The 19,186-nt window shown below is 36.5% G+C and overlaps 3 protein-coding genes across 6 annotated transcripts; 1 reads left to right on the top strand and 2 right to left on the bottom strand.

Annotated features, from left to right (window-relative positions):
* The first annotated feature begins 515 nt into the window (after positions 1-515).
* On the top strand, positions 516-12,934 carry LOC117321546 (heat shock cognate 71 kDa protein). 2 transcript variants are annotated; one of them, XM_033875992.1, is made up of 8 exons: positions 516-653; positions 1,781-1,998; positions 2,351-2,556; positions 2,767-2,919; positions 3,293-3,848; positions 4,076-4,177; positions 9,348-9,647; positions 11,870-12,934. In XM_033875992.1, exons 2-8 carry the CDS (start codon positions 1,785-1,787, stop codon positions 12,310-12,312), a joined length of 1,974 nt encoding a protein of 657 aa, XP_033731883.1. In that variant the 5' UTR covers positions 516-653; positions 1,781-1,784; the 3' UTR covers positions 12,313-12,934. The 2 variants fall into 2 exon arrangements, with proteins under 2 accessions (XP_033731883.1, XP_033731882.1); XM_033875991.1 differs by lacking the exons at positions 9,348-9,647; positions 11,870-12,934 and adding an exon at positions 6,702-7,766 and having other exon boundaries at positions 4,076-4,477.
* LOC117321547 lies at positions 4,854-6,368 on the bottom strand. 2 transcript variants are annotated; one of them, XM_033875994.1, is made up of 3 exons: positions 5,861-6,368; positions 5,574-5,683; positions 4,854-5,380 (listed from the first exon to the last, which is right to left on the bottom strand). In XM_033875994.1, the coding sequence occupies exons 2-3, from the start codon at positions 5,652-5,654 to the stop codon at positions 5,066-5,068; spliced, it is 396 nt and encodes a 131-aa protein (XP_033731885.1). In that variant the 5' UTR covers positions 5,655-5,683; positions 5,861-6,368; the 3' UTR covers positions 4,854-5,065. The 2 variants fall into 2 exon arrangements, with proteins under 2 accessions (XP_033731885.1, XP_033731884.1); XM_033875993.1 differs by having other exon boundaries at positions 5,865-6,368.
* LOC117321549 lies at positions 10,141-11,538 on the bottom strand. Of its 2 annotated transcripts, none has more exons than XM_033875996.1 (3): positions 11,029-11,538; positions 10,742-10,851; positions 10,141-10,548 (listed from the first exon to the last, which is right to left on the bottom strand). In XM_033875996.1, the coding sequence occupies exons 2-3, from the start codon at positions 10,820-10,822 to the stop codon at positions 10,234-10,236; spliced, it is 396 nt and encodes a 131-aa protein (XP_033731887.1). In that variant the 5' UTR covers positions 10,823-10,851; positions 11,029-11,538; the 3' UTR covers positions 10,141-10,233. The 2 variants fall into 2 exon arrangements, with proteins under 2 accessions (XP_033731887.1, XP_033731886.1); XM_033875995.1 differs by having other exon boundaries at positions 10,142-10,548; positions 11,033-11,538.
* Positions 12,935-19,186: the final 6,252 nt, after the last annotated feature.

The following is a 19,186-nucleotide window of genomic DNA, read 5'->3' as shown; positions in this document are numbered from 1 at the left end:
ATTCTTATCGCCATTGAAAATAATTTTAAATCTTTGCACAGATAATTATTTCTTACTAGACTCTACACAGCTGTACATATCTACTATATGAACGAAATTATATTTTGTGTGATACAGAGCATATATATGAGACAGTAACGCAGAAACAGAAAGTATATGATAGTAAATTTTACACATTTTTTGTGCTTTTGTCCATCTGCACTTTCGTGTACATTTTTGAAGTTGGAAACATTTTACATGATATAGCTAGTCTACTCGATCTACTTCCATGAAATGAAATTAACTGAATGCCGATGTAATATTAGAAACTGATTTGTACCATATATATTAGCTTGATCATTTTATCGATACAATATATATATTATATATATATAGGCCTAGAATTCTATATATTAGAGCCGTAAATCACACGCTTGTCTAGAATGTAATAATAATTAGCATATTAGTCACGTGTCTCTTTTCTCTGCTCTGATTGGTGGATATTACTCGTCTTCTGGAATTTTCTAGATTTGACGTCATATCCTCCGGTGTGCATTAAATACGGGTCGCATAACGCCGGGAACCAAGAACTAACCGGAGCGAGGGGTTTTAGCTGAGACAAGAACATTGAAATATCTGGCTCTAATATTCAAGTAAAACACTAAAAACAACAGGTAAGTTTATAGAACGGTTTGAGACGCATCTGTGTTCGATTAATGGGCCATTACTTTCGGGCGATTCTGTAAAATTTGTTGGAATAAATTGTAGGGAGGAGTCCTCGTGCAGACAATGGCCGGCATTTTTCGTCGTTCTAGCTAGCGTTATCGAAAAGTTAAATGGGGATGTTAATAATTTATACTTTTAATTCACGAGTAGTTTTTGGTTTACAAATCTGATTGGAAGTGTGCTTTGTCAAAGTGAAAGTCTGTAGGTAAGGTCTTGGTTTAAATACAATGTATGTTGCCACCAAACACGCACCACGTGCGCTAGTAGATCTAAGGTATTTGGCTAGACGCGGTACACAAAACTGTCTTTCCTTAGTTTCATTGTATTTAAAAAAGAAAGTTTTTACATCACCTGAGAAGAAACTGATCGAAGTAATAAATACTTACAGAATATATGCTTTCGTTTTCTATGGACTTTGAACATGTTGCTCGGCTTCTAGCAAATTCTATTAGCATCCGGGCTTGGTCATGTGGTTCAATTACGCATCGTAGAGGGTGGTCTATAAAAAGAAGCCCATACTTACACTTATATGTATTGTGTAATTCAAACATTGCTGATACTTTTGTTTATTTAAACATGATGCTTAGTTCTTTCAGTGAAACCCACAGATCGTGGACTTTAATGTAAATGAAAATCCATACTCCAACTGGCGAGTTTGCGTATTACAAGTTCGTGGTTTTCTACAACCTGTGTAGACCTGCAATATCTCGTGAAGAATTCATTGTTCAAACACCTTAATCAGGGTCCATGTTTTATTTTAAATCTGCCTCTGGTTGAACAATGTACAAATTGGTTGTGAATTCAAGTTTCTTAACCTAGTTTAAAATGGTGGTATAATACTGGTATTACCCAAAATGAAGGAAATATCACAAATGTCACGAATATATTTATATACGTTTTGCCTGTGCCCGTTCATTATCTTGTACCCCTATTTAAGCAAATCGCCTACCATGGTTTTTTTTAATGAACATTGATCACTGTGCTTATTCATAATACAATTTGAGGTTAAGTCTTTTTAAGATCCTGTTGGCATATTTATTTAACAATTTTTGTTTTATTTGGGTTTTTTTTCCAGCAATATGAGTAAGTCCGGTTCAGCACCATCTGTTGGGATCGATTTGGGAACAACCTATTCCTGTGTTGGAGTGTTCCAGCATGGAAAAGTGGAAATCATTGCCAATGACCAGGGAAACCGAACAACCCCAAGTTATGTAGCATTTACAGAAACAGAGCGTCTTGTAGGAGATGCCGCCAAGAACCAAGTGGCTATGAATCCAACCAACACAATCTTTGGTAATTTCCAATTAGAGCTCAGATTTTCTTTTGTTGACAAGAACAATTGATAGACCACGGGTTATTTGATTTTTGACTTATGTTTAAGCATCTTGTGTTAGTATTAAACATTGATCCCATAATTCGATTAATATAGAGTTGAACTTTTAGTGTTTTAGAATATTAAATGCTATAATTGAAAATATATACACTATATAGTTTTAAAAAGCTTTAAAGCTTTTTTACCGAGAGTTTTAGATTGGAATTCTATCACGGCATACATTATACAATTAAATGAAAATATGTTTGTTGCTGTGGGATGGAATGTGATGGTCTTTTTGATAGTGTTTTTATGTTACTTTATACTTTTCAGATGCCAAACGTCTCATCGGCAGAAAATTTGAAGACCAATGTGTGCAATCTGATATGAAGCATTGGCCTTTTGAAGTGGTCACTGATGGTGGTAAACCAAAAATGACAGTAGAGTACAAGAACGAAAAAAAGAGCTTCTTCCCTGAAGAAATATCCTCTATGGTTCTTAACAAAATGAAGGAAACCGCAGAAGCCTATCTTGGAAAGGTAACATTTCTAGCTTTGTGACATTGTAAGCTACCTGGATGAAAATGATTGAAACAATACATACTTTAGTACTTAAGTCGCACACTTTAACATTTTTTGAGCTGTAGTTGACATTTGTGTATTGCATTTTATTTTTTCATTTATTGCTTAAGGTTAAAGAAAAATATAGTTGCATAAGGCACTTATTGATTGATACATGTGTTATTTTAGACTGTGACAAATGCTGTAGTAACAGTCCCAGCCTACTTCAATGACTCGCAAAGACAGGCAACAAAAGACGCAGGAACAATTTCAGGACTGAATGTGCTCCGTATCATCAATGAGCCCACAGCAGCCGCAATTGCATATGGTCTCGACAAAAAGGTAACATTTCTATATGATCACCTATGTTATTATTGTTAATCTTGTCCTTAGCCATTGTCAACAACAGAACTTTCTGTTTCTTATTACATTACTGTCCACAATTGATGTGGATTGTTTTCAGTATTTGGAGAAAAGTTATGTTACTTGTACTTAAAATAACACAGGGATTGATTCTGTTTCGCAATAGGAATTAATGACATTTTAAAATTCATAAAGATGACCAGTCAATAGCATAATAAATAATTTTGTACAGTGAGTGATTTTTATCACTAGTATGGCTTTTTGTTATATGTTTCAAGTTTCATTTTCGATATTGTAAACTGAATTTTTATCCCACCATGAAATAAAAATGTGATATTTGTTTATTTTCCAGGTTGGAACAGAAAGAAATGTACTTATCTTTGATTTAGGTGGTGGTACTTTTGATGTATCCATTCTGACAATTGAAGACGGAATCTTTGAAGTGAAATCCACATCTGGGGACACCCACTTGGGTGGTGAGGACTTTGATAATCGTATGGTGAACCACTTTGTTCAGGAATTCAAGCGTAAACACAAGAAGGACATAACCGACAACAAAAGGTCCCTTCGGCGTCTGAGAACAGCATGTGAGCGAGCAAAGAGAACCTTGTCATCAAGTGCTCAGGCCAGCATCGAGATCGACTCCCTCTATGAAGGAGCCGATTTCTACACAAGTATCACAAGGGCCCGTTTTGAGGAGTTGAATGCAGATCTATTTAGAGGAACCTTGGAACCTGTAGAAAAATCTCTACGTGATGCCAAGCTAGACAAAGGTGCAATTCATGATATTGTACTGGTTGGTGGGTCCACTCGTATTCCAAAGATTCAGAAACTTCTTCAGGACTACTTCAATGGAAAAGAACTGAACAAATCCATTAATCCTGATGAGGCTGTTGCCTATGGTGCAGGTTTGTGTTTTATTTTTCTTCCGATGCATAATCCAGCTAAGAAAAGTTAAAATGTGTTGACCCTCATTTCAACTATTTTGACTGTTCCCAGTTGATAATTGTTTTTCTAAAAGACATTGATGTATATATATAAATGGTTTTACTACATGTTAAAATACATGATATTTGATCTGTCGGATAAATTGTTAAGAGTTTCTATTTTAAGTTCAATCTGTTATGTTTTTCAGCTGTACAGGCAGCTATCCTGTCTGGAGACAAGTCTGAGGAGGTCCAAGATCTACTGTTGTTGGATGTAGCTCCTTTGTCCTTGGGTATTGAGACCGCTGGAGGAGTGATGACCTCTCTCATCAAACGTAACACAACTGTTCCCACCAAGCAGACCCAAACATTCACCACCTACTCTGACAATCAGCCAGGTGTGTTGATCCAGGTTTACGAGGGAGAACGAGCAATGACCAAGGACAACAATCTGCTTGGAAAGTTTGAGCTGACTGGGATTCCACCAGCACCGAGAGGTGTTCCTCAAATTGAGGTCACATTTGACGTTGACGCCAATGGTATCTTGAATGTGTCTGCTGTTGACAAGAGTACAGGCAAGGAGAACAAAATCACCATCACCAATGACAAAGGTAAGATGAAAAAAAGTACTTGTATATAGTCTTGTATTGTTGAGGGCTGTTCCAGTGTTCGAAGGTACTTATTAGTGTTGGGGAATCAATAAGTCATAGTGGTGAAATGACTAATCATCGCTAAATAAATACAACACTTGCACTTATTTTATTTTTAACTTTACACCAATATAGATTTTTTTTTTTTAAATCAATAATAGGATTTGATACTGGTACTGTATGGTATTTGCAAGAAGAAATACATTAAAATCTGATGTAAAAAAAACTCCACAAAAACTTATTTTGTTCAATAAATTTTGATTAAGACATTGTTTTCATGTTAATGTTTGAATACAGTTCGAGTCATTATATCAGAAATCTTGAGTGGTTTGTTCTACAGCAGTGTCTGAAAGTAACTCTGAATTCTCCATAGACAATAGGTCTACAGAAAACTGAAATTCCATAGCCCAAGTAATTTTTCCATAGACCCATTTTTTACAACATGCTTTTTAGTAGCAGAGTGATAGTCGTTAAACTTATTGTGAAATAAGTGCAATGTCGTTAATGAAATAAAAAAATGAGAATCAATTGTAATTGTTAATAAGATTTTTATTTGCGATTGTTAATCAGTTCTTTTTTAAATTTTACTTCTTTGACCGTTTCGTGCTCAAGCTCAACCGCAGCCGCTTCCTTTAACACTTTGGTGAATGTGTCACCCATATTATCAAAGCCTGGCTCAAAATCCCCCTCAACATCTGAATCAACATCCTCTGAATCGGACTCCATCTGATGATCTATTTCAGCTTCTGCTTGTCCATCTCCTTCTATCACAGCTTCACCCTCTATTTCCTTTGAAGTTGATGCTGCCTTTAGTGCAGACCTCTCAAATTCTGGTCTCCTCATCCCTCCAGATGGTGTTTTCATCTGTTTAATGCAAACTTGCAGTGTTGGTTAAAATAATATTAATTAGTTAATAATAAGCCTTCTGAAGTTATCTTGAGAGGCTGATATGAACTAGTATGCTATAATGCACTATGCATAATTAATGTTATTGTTTTAAAGGACTTTGAAACACTTTCAATTGAAGTGACTTTAAACTAAAAGGTATTAAACTAACCAAAAACCTGTTAATGGCATCTTCTGGGTCAAATTGTTCAACAGAAGAAGTGAGCGACTTTACGATCATTACGTCAGTCATTGCCTCAATGGTAAGTCTGCACCTTTTGTCTAACAGATAAATGATAGGATAAATAATACATGAATCACAGAGTATGTAGACATTTCTCAAATTCTGACAAGAAACTCCAAATCATGGTTTAATATTCATTCATCAGATAATAATCAAATTAAAGCATAAAATATCTACAAGAAATAATCAAGTTCAAAATCAAATCACAACAGTACCTACATTTCATCACGTTGTCCTCGACCTCGTAACATAACCAGTCTCTTCCAACAGAACAAGCCAGTGGCATTGAAAAGTCCTTTCTCTGGTGTTGTCGTCATATGCCTTTCGTTTAGCATGTAACTGTGTCGCCGAGGAATAAGCAGAGGAATGTTTTCGCTTCGTATTTGGTTTAGCACCTTCATAATACTTTAACATGTGCGCCATGTTGTTTTGAATAACTGCGTCATGCAAACGCTTGCATCGTTCGGTGTCAAATCACTCAGACGCTTGAAGCAAATACACCCTGCTGACGCGCTTTTCTCGGAAGATTTACTTTTATTTTGAGCTCATTTATTACTGGATCATTAGTCAAAAGACAAGGAAAGATTTTGTTATGTGTCATGAGGAAAATTTAATATCAAGACTGAAAAATTGCATAGCCAATCGGTCCAACACAATGAATTTTTACATAGACCGATCAGATTTTCTGTGGCCTCGGGCCATCGGACCACCTTTACTTTCGAACACTGCTACAGTATTGTCTTTATTCATAAGCTATACTAAGTAATCCATGCAAAGGTTATTTTTCGCATTTAAATCAAACTATTACAGCTATAATGATTCATCACTCCAAAAAGTATCGGTATCGTAGCATTGTTTCGTTGGTATCTTAGACTTATTGTTTTGTTCTTACCGGTATCCAACCCTAGTCAATAATGAGGAAACAGATTGAATGAAATGACCACTTGTGTAATTGTAGTTTCCCAATGACAGCAACTTAAACAATTTTTGACTTAAATGAGATCGGCAAAGTCGAATTGAATAGTTTGAGTAAATGTTGTCTTCTTTACCATTCAGGTCGTTTGTCAAAGGATGAGATCGAAAGGATGGTGAATGATGCTGAGAAATACAAGGCAGAAGATGATGTACAACGTAACCGTGTTTCTTCCAAGAATGCCTTGGAGAGCTATGCCTTCCAGATGAAATCCACAGTTGAGGACGACAACCTCAAGAGCAAGATCAGTGAAGACGATAAGAAGACCATCGTTGACAAGTGTACAGAGGTTATCTCTTGGCTAGATGCCAACCAATTGGCCGAAAAGGAAGAGTTCGAGCACAAACAGAAGGAGTTAGAGGGTGTTTGTAATCCAATCATCACCAAGCTGTACCAAGGAGCTGGTGGAGCACCTGGAGGTATGCCCGGAGGTATGCCCGGAGGCATGCCAGGCGGTATGCCGGGTGGTGCTGATGGAGCATCCACTGGTGGAAGTGGTGGCCCAACCATCGAGGAAGTCGATTAAATACAGGACAAATTCTGGACCAAGATCAAGCTTACAAAATTCAAAACTAATTTATTTTTTGTTTCAATTACAAGCCATCATAATTAGAACACTGTTAAGATAGAGACTTGAAAATCTACCCAACTGATCATGGTAATACAAAAACTAGTCCAATGTGAAGATTCTGTGTCCATCAAAACAAAGACCAATGGAAAACATGCTTATTTTGATAAATGTTTGCTGCACATGCTTAATGCTTTGAAACAAACTGCAGTGTAGGAAGATGGACAAATAAGTTTTGAATGCTCAATTGCCAATTACATAACTGTTACAAAGAAATTTCAGTTCAGTTTAGTTTCATTTATTTCCATCGAGTTAACTCTTTATCTTATCACGAAAGGTTAAAATGTGGTTTTCTTTACCATTTGACCATTTCCATCATTCCATTGTATCGGATGTGATAACTGATCATATTAATGTCAAGCTTTGCAACAACCCCTAGTAATGTGCAAATGTGACAAGTCGCATACACAAATATATGCTTTTTCAAAAGATGAAAAGTATTCAACGTGCAAGAAGAAGAAAAAAAAGAGAAAAAAGAAATGTTAAAAAATTGAATAAAAGAGCCAGAGCAAAAAAAAAATTACTGCCTCTTGTCGTTCTTTCTAAATTGGCTATTATGAAGGGCAATAATAGTCTTGTATCTGAAATAATGCTAGCGCTAAAGGAACTTGCTTGTTTGTTGGTTTCTGTTTGACCAATTGCTCTCCTGACTTTAATCCAGTGCTTCTTAAAAATAAAAAAATTGTTTCTGGATAGCTTAATACTCTGAAAAGTAGATGTGCAATGCATGCTGAAATCGTCCTTGCAAGTCCAGGCTAGCTTGAGACAATACTACAGGTCCTTAATAGTACAGACTGAAGTTAAACCAAATTTTGTAATGAAATCTTCAGAAATTCTGGAGGACTGTCGAGGTCGCTGTTGCTTTAAAAAGCCCGAGAGATAGAAAAATGTTGGGGTTTTTATTGGCAGTCTTCTCGTTCAGGGGTTTTTATATCCCCACTTTAGTAAATTGTTTGTAAGGGGAGGGGGGTGAACGTTACTTAGCGAGTTTGTCCATCCTTAACAATTTTGTGTATACCATGAACCCCAGGCAATTCATATTCATGCCATAGCATCGTGTCATAAGTTTTACATTTATGATTTAGGTTGTCTTGGGTGAAAGTCGAAAGGTCAAAATTGATAGGTCTTGTTTGCACGTACCAGGTATCTCTTAAACCCCTGGAGGTCTGTTTCACCTGAACCAAGTCCCTGAAGAAAATGTATTTCTTGGGTTTGTAGCTATTTCCTGAGTAAATAACACACGCAATGGGTACTTTCTATATACGAGAATAAAAAGTAGGGTATTGTGGTTTTAAAAATCAAAAATATACACTCCTGGTGTAAATAGAAAGATGTAGGAATCAAGGTGTAAAAAGGCGGGAATTCCCCAGGTCGGGGTTCCCCTGTGCATTGCAAATACCAGGGTTACTGTCTTCCAAGTACAGATGTGCTCTTATATGCTATTAAACCTATCCAATAACATCATTTTTCTGGTAGGGAAATCTTCAAACTTTAATTTGATATAAATTTCACAACATTTGAACTTGAAACGAGCGATTGAGGGGATTGAGTCATTGGTAATAAATTACAGTGAAATAATAAGTTGTGCGAGACCTGGACAGATTTATATCATTTTCACAACATAGCGCAAATATCGTGTACCTAGGATGAATTTACTTCATATTCAGATCCTCGATGTCTACACCTCGCCCTGATTACAATATACAGTCAAACTTCGATGTTTCGAAGTTCAAGGGACTAACAGAAAAACTTCGAAACAGCGGGACTTCGAATTATTCATGGTTGGCAATAGATCGATGTTTTCTTGATAATGACCATATCTGTTAACGTTACATGTCCTCTAGTGTCTTCGTGTTGATCGTCGCCTGTCAGGCTCACATCGAAACGTTTAGTTAATTTATACCTCAAACACAACAAAATATAAAATTCTTTTCGTTTATTATACCTAAGCATTTTATTAATAAAACAAAATATGTATCGGTTACAAAACACTTATATCGCGTTTAACAGATAAAGCAAAAGAAGTACAATGCACACTTACGTAAGTCGTTAGGCTTTTCTGCTAAAGACACGTGCGTTTACGTTATTGAGACCGCTGGAGGAGTGATGACCTCTCTCATCAAACGTAACACAACTGTTCCCACCAAGCAGACCCAAACATTCACCACCTACTCTGACAATCAGCCAGGTGTGTTGATCCAGGTTTACGAGGGAGAACGAGCAATGACCAAGGACAACAATCTGCTTGGAAAGTTTGAGCTGACTGGGATTCCACCAGCACCGAGAGGTGTTCCTCAAATTGAGGTCACATTTGACGTTGACGCCAATGGTATCTTGAATGTGTCTGCTGTTGACAAGAGTACAGGCAAGGAGAACAAAATCACCATCACCAATGACAAAGGTAAGATGAAAAAAAGTACTTGTATATAGTCTTGTATTGTTGAGAGCTGTTCCAGTGTTCGAAGGTACTTATTAGTGTTGGGGAATCAATAAGTCATAGTGGTGAAATGACTAATCATCGCTAAATAAATACAACACTTGCACTTATTTTATTTTAACTTTACACCAATTTAGATTTTTTTTTTTTAAATCAATAATAGGATTTGATACTGGTACTGTATGGTATTTGCAAGAAGAAATACATTAAAATCTGATGTAAAAAAAACTCCACAAAAACTTATTTTGTTCAATAAATTTTGATTAAGACATTGTTTTCATGTTAATGTTTGAATACAGTTCGAGTCATTATATCAGAAATCTTGAGTGGTTTGTTCTACAGCAGTGTCTGAAAGTAACTCTGAATTCTCCATAGACAATAGGTCTACAGAAAACTGAAATTCCATAGCCCAAGTAATTTTTCCATAGACCCATTTTTACAACATGCTTTTTAGTAGCAGAGTGATAGTCGTTAAACTTATTGTGAAATAAGTGCAATGTCGTTAATGAAATAAAAAAATGAGAATCAATTGTAATTGTTAATAAGATTTTTATTTGCGATTGTTAATCAGTTCTTTTTTAAATTTTACTTCTTTGACCGTTTCGTGCTCAAGCTCAACCGCAGCCGCTTCCTTTAACACTTTGGTGAATGTGTCACCCATATTATCAAAGCCTGGCTCAAAATCCCCCTCAACATCTGAATCAACATCCTCTGAATCGGACTCCATCTGATGATCTATTTCAGCTTCTGCTTGTCCATCTCCTTCTATCACAGCTTCACCCTCTATTTCCTTTGAAGTTGATGCTGCCTTTAGTGCAGACCTCTCAAATTCTGGTCTCCTCATCCCTCCAGATGGTGTTTTCATCTGTTTAATGCAAACTTGCAGTGTTGGTTAAAATAATATTAATTAGTTAATAATAAGCCTTCTGAAGTTATCTTGAGAGGCTGATATGAACTAGTATGCTATAATGCACTATGCATAATTAATGTTATTGTTTTAAAGGACTTTGAAACACTTTCAATTGAAGTGACTTTAAACTAAAAGGTATTAAACTAACCAAAAACCTGTTAATGGCATCTTCTGGGTCAAATTGTTCAACAGAAGAAGTGAGCGACTTTACGATCATTACGTCAGTCATTGCCTCAATGGTAAGTCTGCACCTTTTGTCTAACAGATAAATGATAGGATAAATAATACATGAATCACAGAGTATGTAGACATTTCTCAAATTCTGACAAGAAACTCCAAATCATGGTTTAATATTCATTCATCAGATAATAATCAAATTAAAGCATAAAATATCTACAAGAAATAATCAAGTTCAAAATCAAATCACAACAGTACCTACATTTCATCACGTTGTCCTCGACCTCGTAACATAACCAGTCTCTTCCAACAGAACAAGCCAGTGGCATTGAAAAGTCCTTTCTCTGGTGTTGTCGTCATATGCCTTTCGTTTAGCATGTAACTGTGTCGCCGAGGAATAAGCAGAGGAATGTTTTCGCTTCGTATTTGGTTTAGCACCTTCATAATACTTTAACATGTGCGCCATGTTGTTTTGAATAACTGCGTCATGCAAACGCTTGCATCGTTCGGTGTCAAATCACTCAGACGCTTGAAGCAAATACACCCTGCTGACGCGCTTTTCTCGGAAGATTTACTTTTATTTTGAGCTCATTTATTACTGGATCATTAGTCAAAAGACAAGGAAAGATTTTGTTATGTGTCATGAGGAAAATTTAATATCAAGACTGAAAAATTGCATAGCCAATCGGTCCAACACAATGAATTTTTACATAGACCGATCAGATTTTCTGTGGCCTCGGGCCATCGGACCACCTTTACTTTCGAACACTGCTACAGTATTGTCTTTATTCATAAGCTATACTAAGTAATCCATGCAAAGGTTATTTTTCGCATTTAAATCAAACTATTACAGCTATAATGATTCATCACTCCAAAAAGTATCGGTATCGTAGCATTGTTTCGTTGGTATCTTAGACTTATTGTTTTGTTCTTACCGGTATCCAACCCTAGTCAATAATGAGGAAACAGATTGAATGAAATGACCACTTGTGTAATTGTAGTTTCCCAATGACAGCAACTTAAACAATTTTTGACTTAAATGAGATCGGCAAAGTCGAATTGAATAGTTTGAGTAAATGTTGTCTTCTTTACCATTCAGGTCGTTTGTCAAAGGATGAGATCGAAAGGATGGTGAATGATGCTGAGAAATACAAGGCAGAAGATGATGTACAACGTAACCGTGTTTCTTCCAAGAATGCCTTGGAGAGCTATGCCTTCCAGATGAAATCCACAGTTGAGGACGACAACCTCAAGAGCAAGATCAGTGAAGACGATAAGAAGACCATCGTTGACAAGTGTACAGAGGTTATCTCTTGGCTAGATGCCAACCAATTGGCCGAAAAGGAAGAGTTCGAGCACAAACAGAAGGAGTTAGAGGGTGTTTGTAATCCAATCATCACCAAGCTGTACCAAGGAGCTGGTGGAGCACCTGGAGGTATGCCCGGAGGTATGCCCGGAGGCATGCCAGGCGGTATGCCGGGTGGTGCTGATGGAGCATCCACTGGTGGAAGTGGTGGCCCAACCATCGAGGAAGTCGATTAAATACAGGACAAATTCTGGACCAAGATCAAGCTTACAAAATTCAAAACTAATTTATTTTTTGTTTCAATTACAAGCCATCATAATTAGAACACTGTTAAGATAGAGACTTGAAAATCTACCCAACTGATCATGGTAATACAAAAACTAGTCCAATGTGAAGATTCTGTGTCCATCAAAACAAAGACCAATGGAAAACATGCTTATTTTGATAAATGTTTGCTGCACATGCTTAATGCTTTGAAACAAACTGCAGTGTAGGAAGATGGACAAATAAGTTTTGAATGCTCAATTGCCAATTACATAACTGTTACAAAGAAATTTCAGTTCAGTTTAGTTTCATTTATTTCCATCGAGTTAACTCTTTATCTTATCACGAAAGGTTAAAATGTGGTTTTCTTTACCATTTGACCATTTCCATCATTCCATTGTATCGGATGTGATAACTGATCATATTAATGTCAAGCTTTGCAACAACCCCTAGTAATGTGCAAATGTGACAAGTCGCATACACAAATATATGCTTTTTCAAAAGATGAAAAGTATTCAACGTGCAAGAAGAAGAAAAAAAAGAGAAAAAAGAAATGTTAAAAAATTGAATAAAAGAGCCAGAGCAAAAAAAAAATTACTGCCTCTTGTCGTTCTTTCTAAATTGGCTATTATGAAGGGCAATAATAGTCTTGTATCTGAAATAATGCTAGCGCTAAAGGAACTTGCTTGTTTGTTGGTTTCTGTTTGACCAATTGCTCTCCTGACTTTAATCCAGTGCTTCTTAAAAATAAAAAAATTGTTTCTGGATAGCTTAATACTCTGAAAAGTAGATGTGCAATGCATGCTGAAATCGTCCTTGCAAGTCCAGGCTAGCTTGAGACAATACTACAGGTCCTTAATAGTACAGACTGAAGTTAAACCAAATTTTGTAATGAAATCTTCAGAAATTCTGGAGGACTGTCGAGGTCGCTGTTGCTTTAAAAAGCCCGAGAGATAGAAAAATGTTGGGGTTTTTATTGGCAGTCTTCTCGTTCAGGGGTTTTTATATCCCCACTTTAGTAAATTGTTTGTAAGGGGAGGGGGGTGAACGTTACTTAGCGAGTTTGTCCATCCTTAACAATTTTGTGTATACCATGAACCCCAGGCAATTCATATTCATGCCATAGCATCGTGTCATAAGTTTTACATTTATGATTTAGGTTGTCTTGGGTGAAAGTCGAAAGGTCAAAATTGATAGGTCTTGTTTGCACGTACCAGGTATCTCTTAAACCCCTGGAGGTCTGTTTCACCTGAACCAAGTCCCTGAAGAAAATGTATTTCTTGGGTTTGTAGCTATTTCCTGAGTAAATAACACACGCAATGGGTACTTTCTATATACGAGAATAAAAAGTAGGGTATTGTGGTTTTAAAAATCAAAAATATACACTCCTGGTGTAAATAGAAAGATGTAGGAATCAAGGTGTAAAAAGGCGGGAATTCCCCAGGTCGGGGTTCCCCTGTGCATTGCAAATACCAGGGTTACTGTCTTCCAAGTACAGATGTGCTCTTATATGCTATTAAACCTATCCAATAACATCATTTTTCTGGTAGGGAAATCTTCAAACTTTAATTTGATATAAATTTCACAACATTTGAACTTGAAACGAGCGATTGAGGGGATTGAGTCATTGGTAATAAATTACAGTGAAATAATAAGTTGTGCGAGACCTGGACAGATTTATATCATTTTCACAACATAGCGCAAATATCGTGTACCTAGGATGAATTTACTTCATATTCAGATCCTCGATGTCTACACCTCGCCCTGATTACAATATACAGTCAAACTTCGATGTTTCGAAGTTCAAGGGACTAACAGAAAAACTTCGAAACAGCGGGACTTCGAATTATTCATGGTTGGCAATAGATCGATGTTTTCTTGATAATGACCATATCTGTTAACGTTACATGTCCTCTAGTGTCTTCGTGTTGATCGTCGCCTGTCAGGCTCACATCGAAACGTTTAGTTAATTTATACCTCAAACACAACAAAATATAAAATTCTTTTCGTTTATTATACCTAAGCATTTTATTAATAAAACAAAATATGTATCGGTTACAAAACACTTATATCGCGTTTAACAGATAAAGCAAAAGAAGTACAATGCACACTTACGTAAGTCGTTAGGCTTTTCTGCTAAAGACACGTGCGTTTACGTTATGTGCATATAAAATACGGAATGCCGATCGGTTGGAAAATGCATGATTGAATGACAAATAATCGATATACTTGAATATTTATGTATAAGTTTGAAACGTGACACTTTGAATATGAGTGAAGCCATCGCTAATTGTTTGTGTTTAAAATTGGTCCGGTTGTTTTACAGTTCCGTAAAATTTACTCACCGACCGCTGATTTCAATGGCGGCGGAGATTATCAGAGACGACTAGAATCTACCGAAATGTTTTACCGGAGTGATTAAATGTCATGGCTTCTACATACACCTTTTATCTATCAATTTGGTCTGATTATTAATTAACCCCATGAACGGGAGTGACAACACACGCTATCGTTATCCCTATTGTCAGTCAGGGCATTTGGGGGAGAGGTGTGAAATCTTGCCGCAGGGGTCACGACAAACACCTGTCCAGTGGTCAGTACAGGTAAATTTTTTGTTCGAATCATGAGATGTCAATTACCTATAATATCATAGCTAACGGGTCATGAAAAAAGTTCGATACATCGAAAACTTCGATTTATAAAAATTCGAATCATACATAGTTTCGTTAGTAGTGTTATATAGTGAGAAAATTCGGGACCAAGCAAAAAGTTCGATACAGCGAGAAATTCGAATCAACGAAGTTCGAATCATCGAGGTTTGACTGTATATCATGAATGTACATCCACTTATTCGTAGCATATACGGCAGTAGTAATTACAGAAACATACTAATGCATGTTTCTGGTAATTATAAGTAATGTGTAGCACATGTAATCGGTTTAGAGACGCACAACAAATAGCCTCGGGTCAATAAAAAAATGATCTTCGTTCTCGCTACCCTATTTCTTAAATTGCTGAAGCTCGATTTTCATAATATATAGCTTCCCCTTGGTCCCTTCAGTTGTGCCCACAGAAAAAAATTACCGACACTTACCATAGGTGCTTAGCACGTTTATTGGTCTATAATCGGTCTTGGGCTTATAAACGTGCTAAGCACCTATGCACTAACGGTGGCAAGCTATCTTGGATTTTGACGACGGATATTTGTTGAGACGTAGTGGTGGTACTGGATACTGTATTTCTCAAACTTGATGTACATGTATAGGTCTCCCCAGATCCCTATAGTTGTACCCATTCAATTTTGAGAAATGAAGATGATCGTGAAACCAAAATGGCCGACAGGCATCCATCTTGAATTTGGACAGTTGAAATTTGTAACGTAATTGTTATTTCTTGTACTGGAAGGATTGTGCACTTCTCAAACTTGGATGTGTTGGCTCTCCTTGATCGCTAGTTGCGACCAACCAATTTTGGTTGTGATTGGGAAAACCAAATTGCCGACAGGCGGTCGTCTTTTTTTTTTACATCTCTATATCGCCATTTGAGACGTAATGGAATTAAGGAGATTTCTCAATCTCCATATATGTAGGTTCCCCTTCGTCCTTTTTGTGGCCATTCAATTTCGAATATGATGGGGTAAACAAAATGGCTGACAGGCAGCCATCTTTGATTTTGACAGTTGTGAGACCTTAATTGAAATAATTTTGCCCTCTACGACTTTTTTTTTTACAATATCAGCAAACCACTTTTGATTAAACTATTATTGAGCTTAGTCGTTCCAACCCAACTGGTCACTTTTATGGATGACCATGTATATATGTCAACGCCAGATCATCGATCGCTGATCACTCGTATACATGACCACCGGGGATGTTATTTTTGCCAAATTTTAGTAAGAGTTTTTATTAACATTTGATTTGATAATATTTTATATTTATAAACTAAAAACACGACCTTTCGTTTAGTTTACACAGAGACCAAATTTTAGTCTAGCCCCCCCCCCCCCAAAAAAAACCCGTCTCGAAATGTGATATATACACACTAGGGGAGGTGCAAATACATGTAGACTGTAACTAATTCCCAAGTCCCTGTGATGTGCAGGTCAAAAAGTCTTTCCGCACATTCTAATTTTGCTATAATTTTATCATCTAAACATTTTTTGCAAATAATTTTCTTGGATTTGTTAATGAGCTGATTTTAACGTAAGAGTTTTTATTAACATTTGATTTGATAATATTTTATATTTATAAACTAAAAACACGACCTTTCGTTTAGTTTACACAGAGACCTGATAAGCTCATATATGCTTATATATGAAAGCAGGGCAAGTGATTGAAAAAAGTTGAAAATACAAAGAAATTATAGCAGAAATAGGTTGTGCGGAAAGACTTTTTGTGACCCGAAATTGTAGTACAGTATTTGGATTTGAAAGAAGAATTATACTGACTCGTGTAAACTCGAGACTTGTATATATATCAAGTCTCTGTGTAAACTAAACCAGGGACGTATAATAAGTATAGTTTATAGTAAAGTCTATATATGTCCCTGACTAAACCAGAGACGTATATAACAGAGATTCGAAGGATAGGTAAATCTCGCAACATCACGCATGTCCCTTTTGTTATCTGGAGCGGAAGCTTTATGTCGCGAGATTTGGCTGTGCGCCTGCGCCTAACACTGAACCTAGTGTTAGATCAAGGCTCAGATCGTCCAGTGACACAGTGACGGACCGTAAATAATATCAATTACTACTGTTTTGTTCAGATAAATTTTACCTAAAATCGCCGGGTGTAACAAAACAAAAAAATCAAAGTTTTGACTGTCATAGTTTGAGACGTTAAAACAGTTTCCGGACAGATACTATTTTTACTATGACAAAGTTTAGAGGATTTTTTAGTGTCTTATCACAGATATGTACATAAATTAACCGAACGTAATATCTTTCTCCTTATATTTTTTTTCTATGCATATTATTCCTGGTTTTGATTTTTTGAAAAGTTTGACATTTTATGTTCCTTAATGATTATTTGAAAAAGGGACATATAAGATATGTATGTCCCTGCTTGATAATACTGCTGATAAAATAGCGTTTTATACCTCCTGAAATTGGCAACAGACAATTATACAACTATCAAATTATTAGGAACATGTGTGAATTTGCTTGTGTACTCATCACCGTTCGTCAACATGTCACCCGATCACAGCCAGGTAATTAGTTTTGAATTTAATCACAGGTAAGTTGCAAGGTTCCTTTGAACTGCAGCCAGAGAACTTTAGATGGTTCATTCTCACTTAGCCAACATGCTGAAATTTACCTGTATTACCTGGCCAACATGTCAAATTTTACACCTGAGTGAATTTCAGCTATAGTCTGTTCTTTCTTTCCATGAAAGAACTATGAAAATGACAAGTTGAATAAGACTTATATAATAAAGATTTAAGTGAATTTATGAAGGGTACTCATCATAATAAATCTTAGATGTTTGCGGTAAATACTTAAACTATACTCAATTTCTTTTAATCACAGTACTACCTGTACCGGCATTGAAGATACATGTATAAGCTGTAGGTAAAACCCAGAGACATATATATGTCTCTGCCCTGATATACAAGTCTCTGACTAAACGAAAGGTCGTGTTTTAAGTTTATAAATATAAACTATTTTAATTCTGGCCGCTTGTACCATTTTTAATAAAAAATGAATATATATACAGTACAGAAAAGCACACCACAAGTAATAGACATCTCCAGTTATAGACGTACGCGGACTACGTGCACGGAGACAGGCAGATTTCGGTGGTCGTATCAAAAGTGAAGAACACTTTCCTCGACGTCCACTTATTAATAGGGATTTGTTAGGATTAAAACGCATTCTGAATTTCAATGTAATATGTGATATTTGTATAGAAAAAAGTTTCACTAGTAGCAGCTTGTTTGCTTGTGTTTAATATCATATTAGCAGCCTATTGAAAATTCGATGTTCATTATCTACTCCGTATCGGCGTATGGACATCTAAAAACATCCCATACGGGTCATGTCAGGATGAACATTTCTTCACTAAGAAGACGAAATTGTGTTTGACAATGTCACACATATTAAGTTGTTTTGTAAACACTTGCAGATAACTGCATATGCCACTTGGAAAGACTTAACAAATTTGATTCATATTGTCTATGCAATTCATTTCGCCAGACCAAATAAGCCGGAGGACCCCCCCCCCCCCCCCCCCCCCCCCCCCCCCCCCCGAAAAAAAACCGATCTCCGCAACAGTCCCACGTGGTAAATAGTGGTGTAGCTAAGTTTGAAAAGATCGAACATTATGATTCTAAACAGATTAAGAATAAAATACACATTTTTTTTTTTATAAACTCCCGAGTCCTGATGTGAAATCGTCGGAGACTTGCATATGCGTAGGAGGTCTAGACAAAGACATATTTTGTCTCCGCGAAATAGAATTATAGTATTCATGTTGTGGCTTCGGTCTTATCCTTGTTATGCTGTTTTGTCATTATTGTTTGATGTTTCTCCTGCGACAATCGGGTGTGAACTAGATGAACTGTGTCCTATCATGCACAATACATACGTAAATGCTAACAGGTGGCCATCGGTAGCAGAGTGGAGAGATGCTCGGGGAATCTGGCAGAAAATTCCTGATGCAGTGGCTGCCATCGACATCACATCATATCTATAGACCCCAAAATGAACCACAACAAGTTTACTATAGTGGCCATAGACATCAACATTGCATGCACACTATAATCATCATAGACAATACAAATTAATACATTGCGATATGTACATAGTGGCTTTCTTGGACACCAAACCGATGCCCAAATATTTAATTC

The sequence above is a fragment of the Pecten maximus genome, chromosome 2, assembly GCF_902652985.1.
Source record: "Pecten maximus chromosome 2, xPecMax1.1, whole genome shotgun sequence".
In the NCBI taxonomy this organism is placed as follows: Eukaryota; Metazoa; Mollusca; class Bivalvia; order Pectinida; family Pectinidae; genus Pecten; species Pecten maximus.
This window is presented reverse-complemented; position numbering and strand designations above follow the sequence as displayed.

Coding starts and splice junctions, on each gene's coding strand:
- LOC117321546 (XM_033875992.1), top strand. CDS start 1,785: ATGAGTAAGTCCGGTTCAGCACCATCTGTTGGGATCGATTTGGGAACA. Junction 1,999..2,350: donor TCCAACCAACACAATCTTTG/GTAATTTCCAAT, acceptor TATACTTTTCAG/ATGCCAAACGTCTCATCGGC. Junction 4,178..9,347: donor GGGTATTGAGACCGCTGGAG/GAGTGATGACCT, acceptor AGACCGCTGGAG/GAGTGATGACCTCTCTCATC.
- LOC117321547 (XM_033875993.1), bottom strand. CDS start 5,931: ATGCCACTGGCTTGTTCTGTTGGAAGAGACTGGTTATGTTACGAGGTC. Junction 5,684..5,864: donor CGAGGACAACGTGATGAAAT/GTAGGTACTGTT, acceptor TTTATCTGTTAG/ACAAAAGGTGCAGACTTACC. Junction 5,381..5,573: donor ATGCCATTAACAGGTTTTTG/GTTAGTTTAATA, acceptor TGCATTAAACAG/ATGAAAACACCATCTGGAGG.
- LOC117321549 (XM_033875995.1), bottom strand. CDS start 11,099: ATGCCACTGGCTTGTTCTGTTGGAAGAGACTGGTTATGTTACGAGGTC. Junction 10,852..11,032: donor CGAGGACAACGTGATGAAAT/GTAGGTACTGTT, acceptor TTTATCTGTTAG/ACAAAAGGTGCAGACTTACC. Junction 10,549..10,741: donor ATGCCATTAACAGGTTTTTG/GTTAGTTTAATA, acceptor TGCATTAAACAG/ATGAAAACACCATCTGGAGG.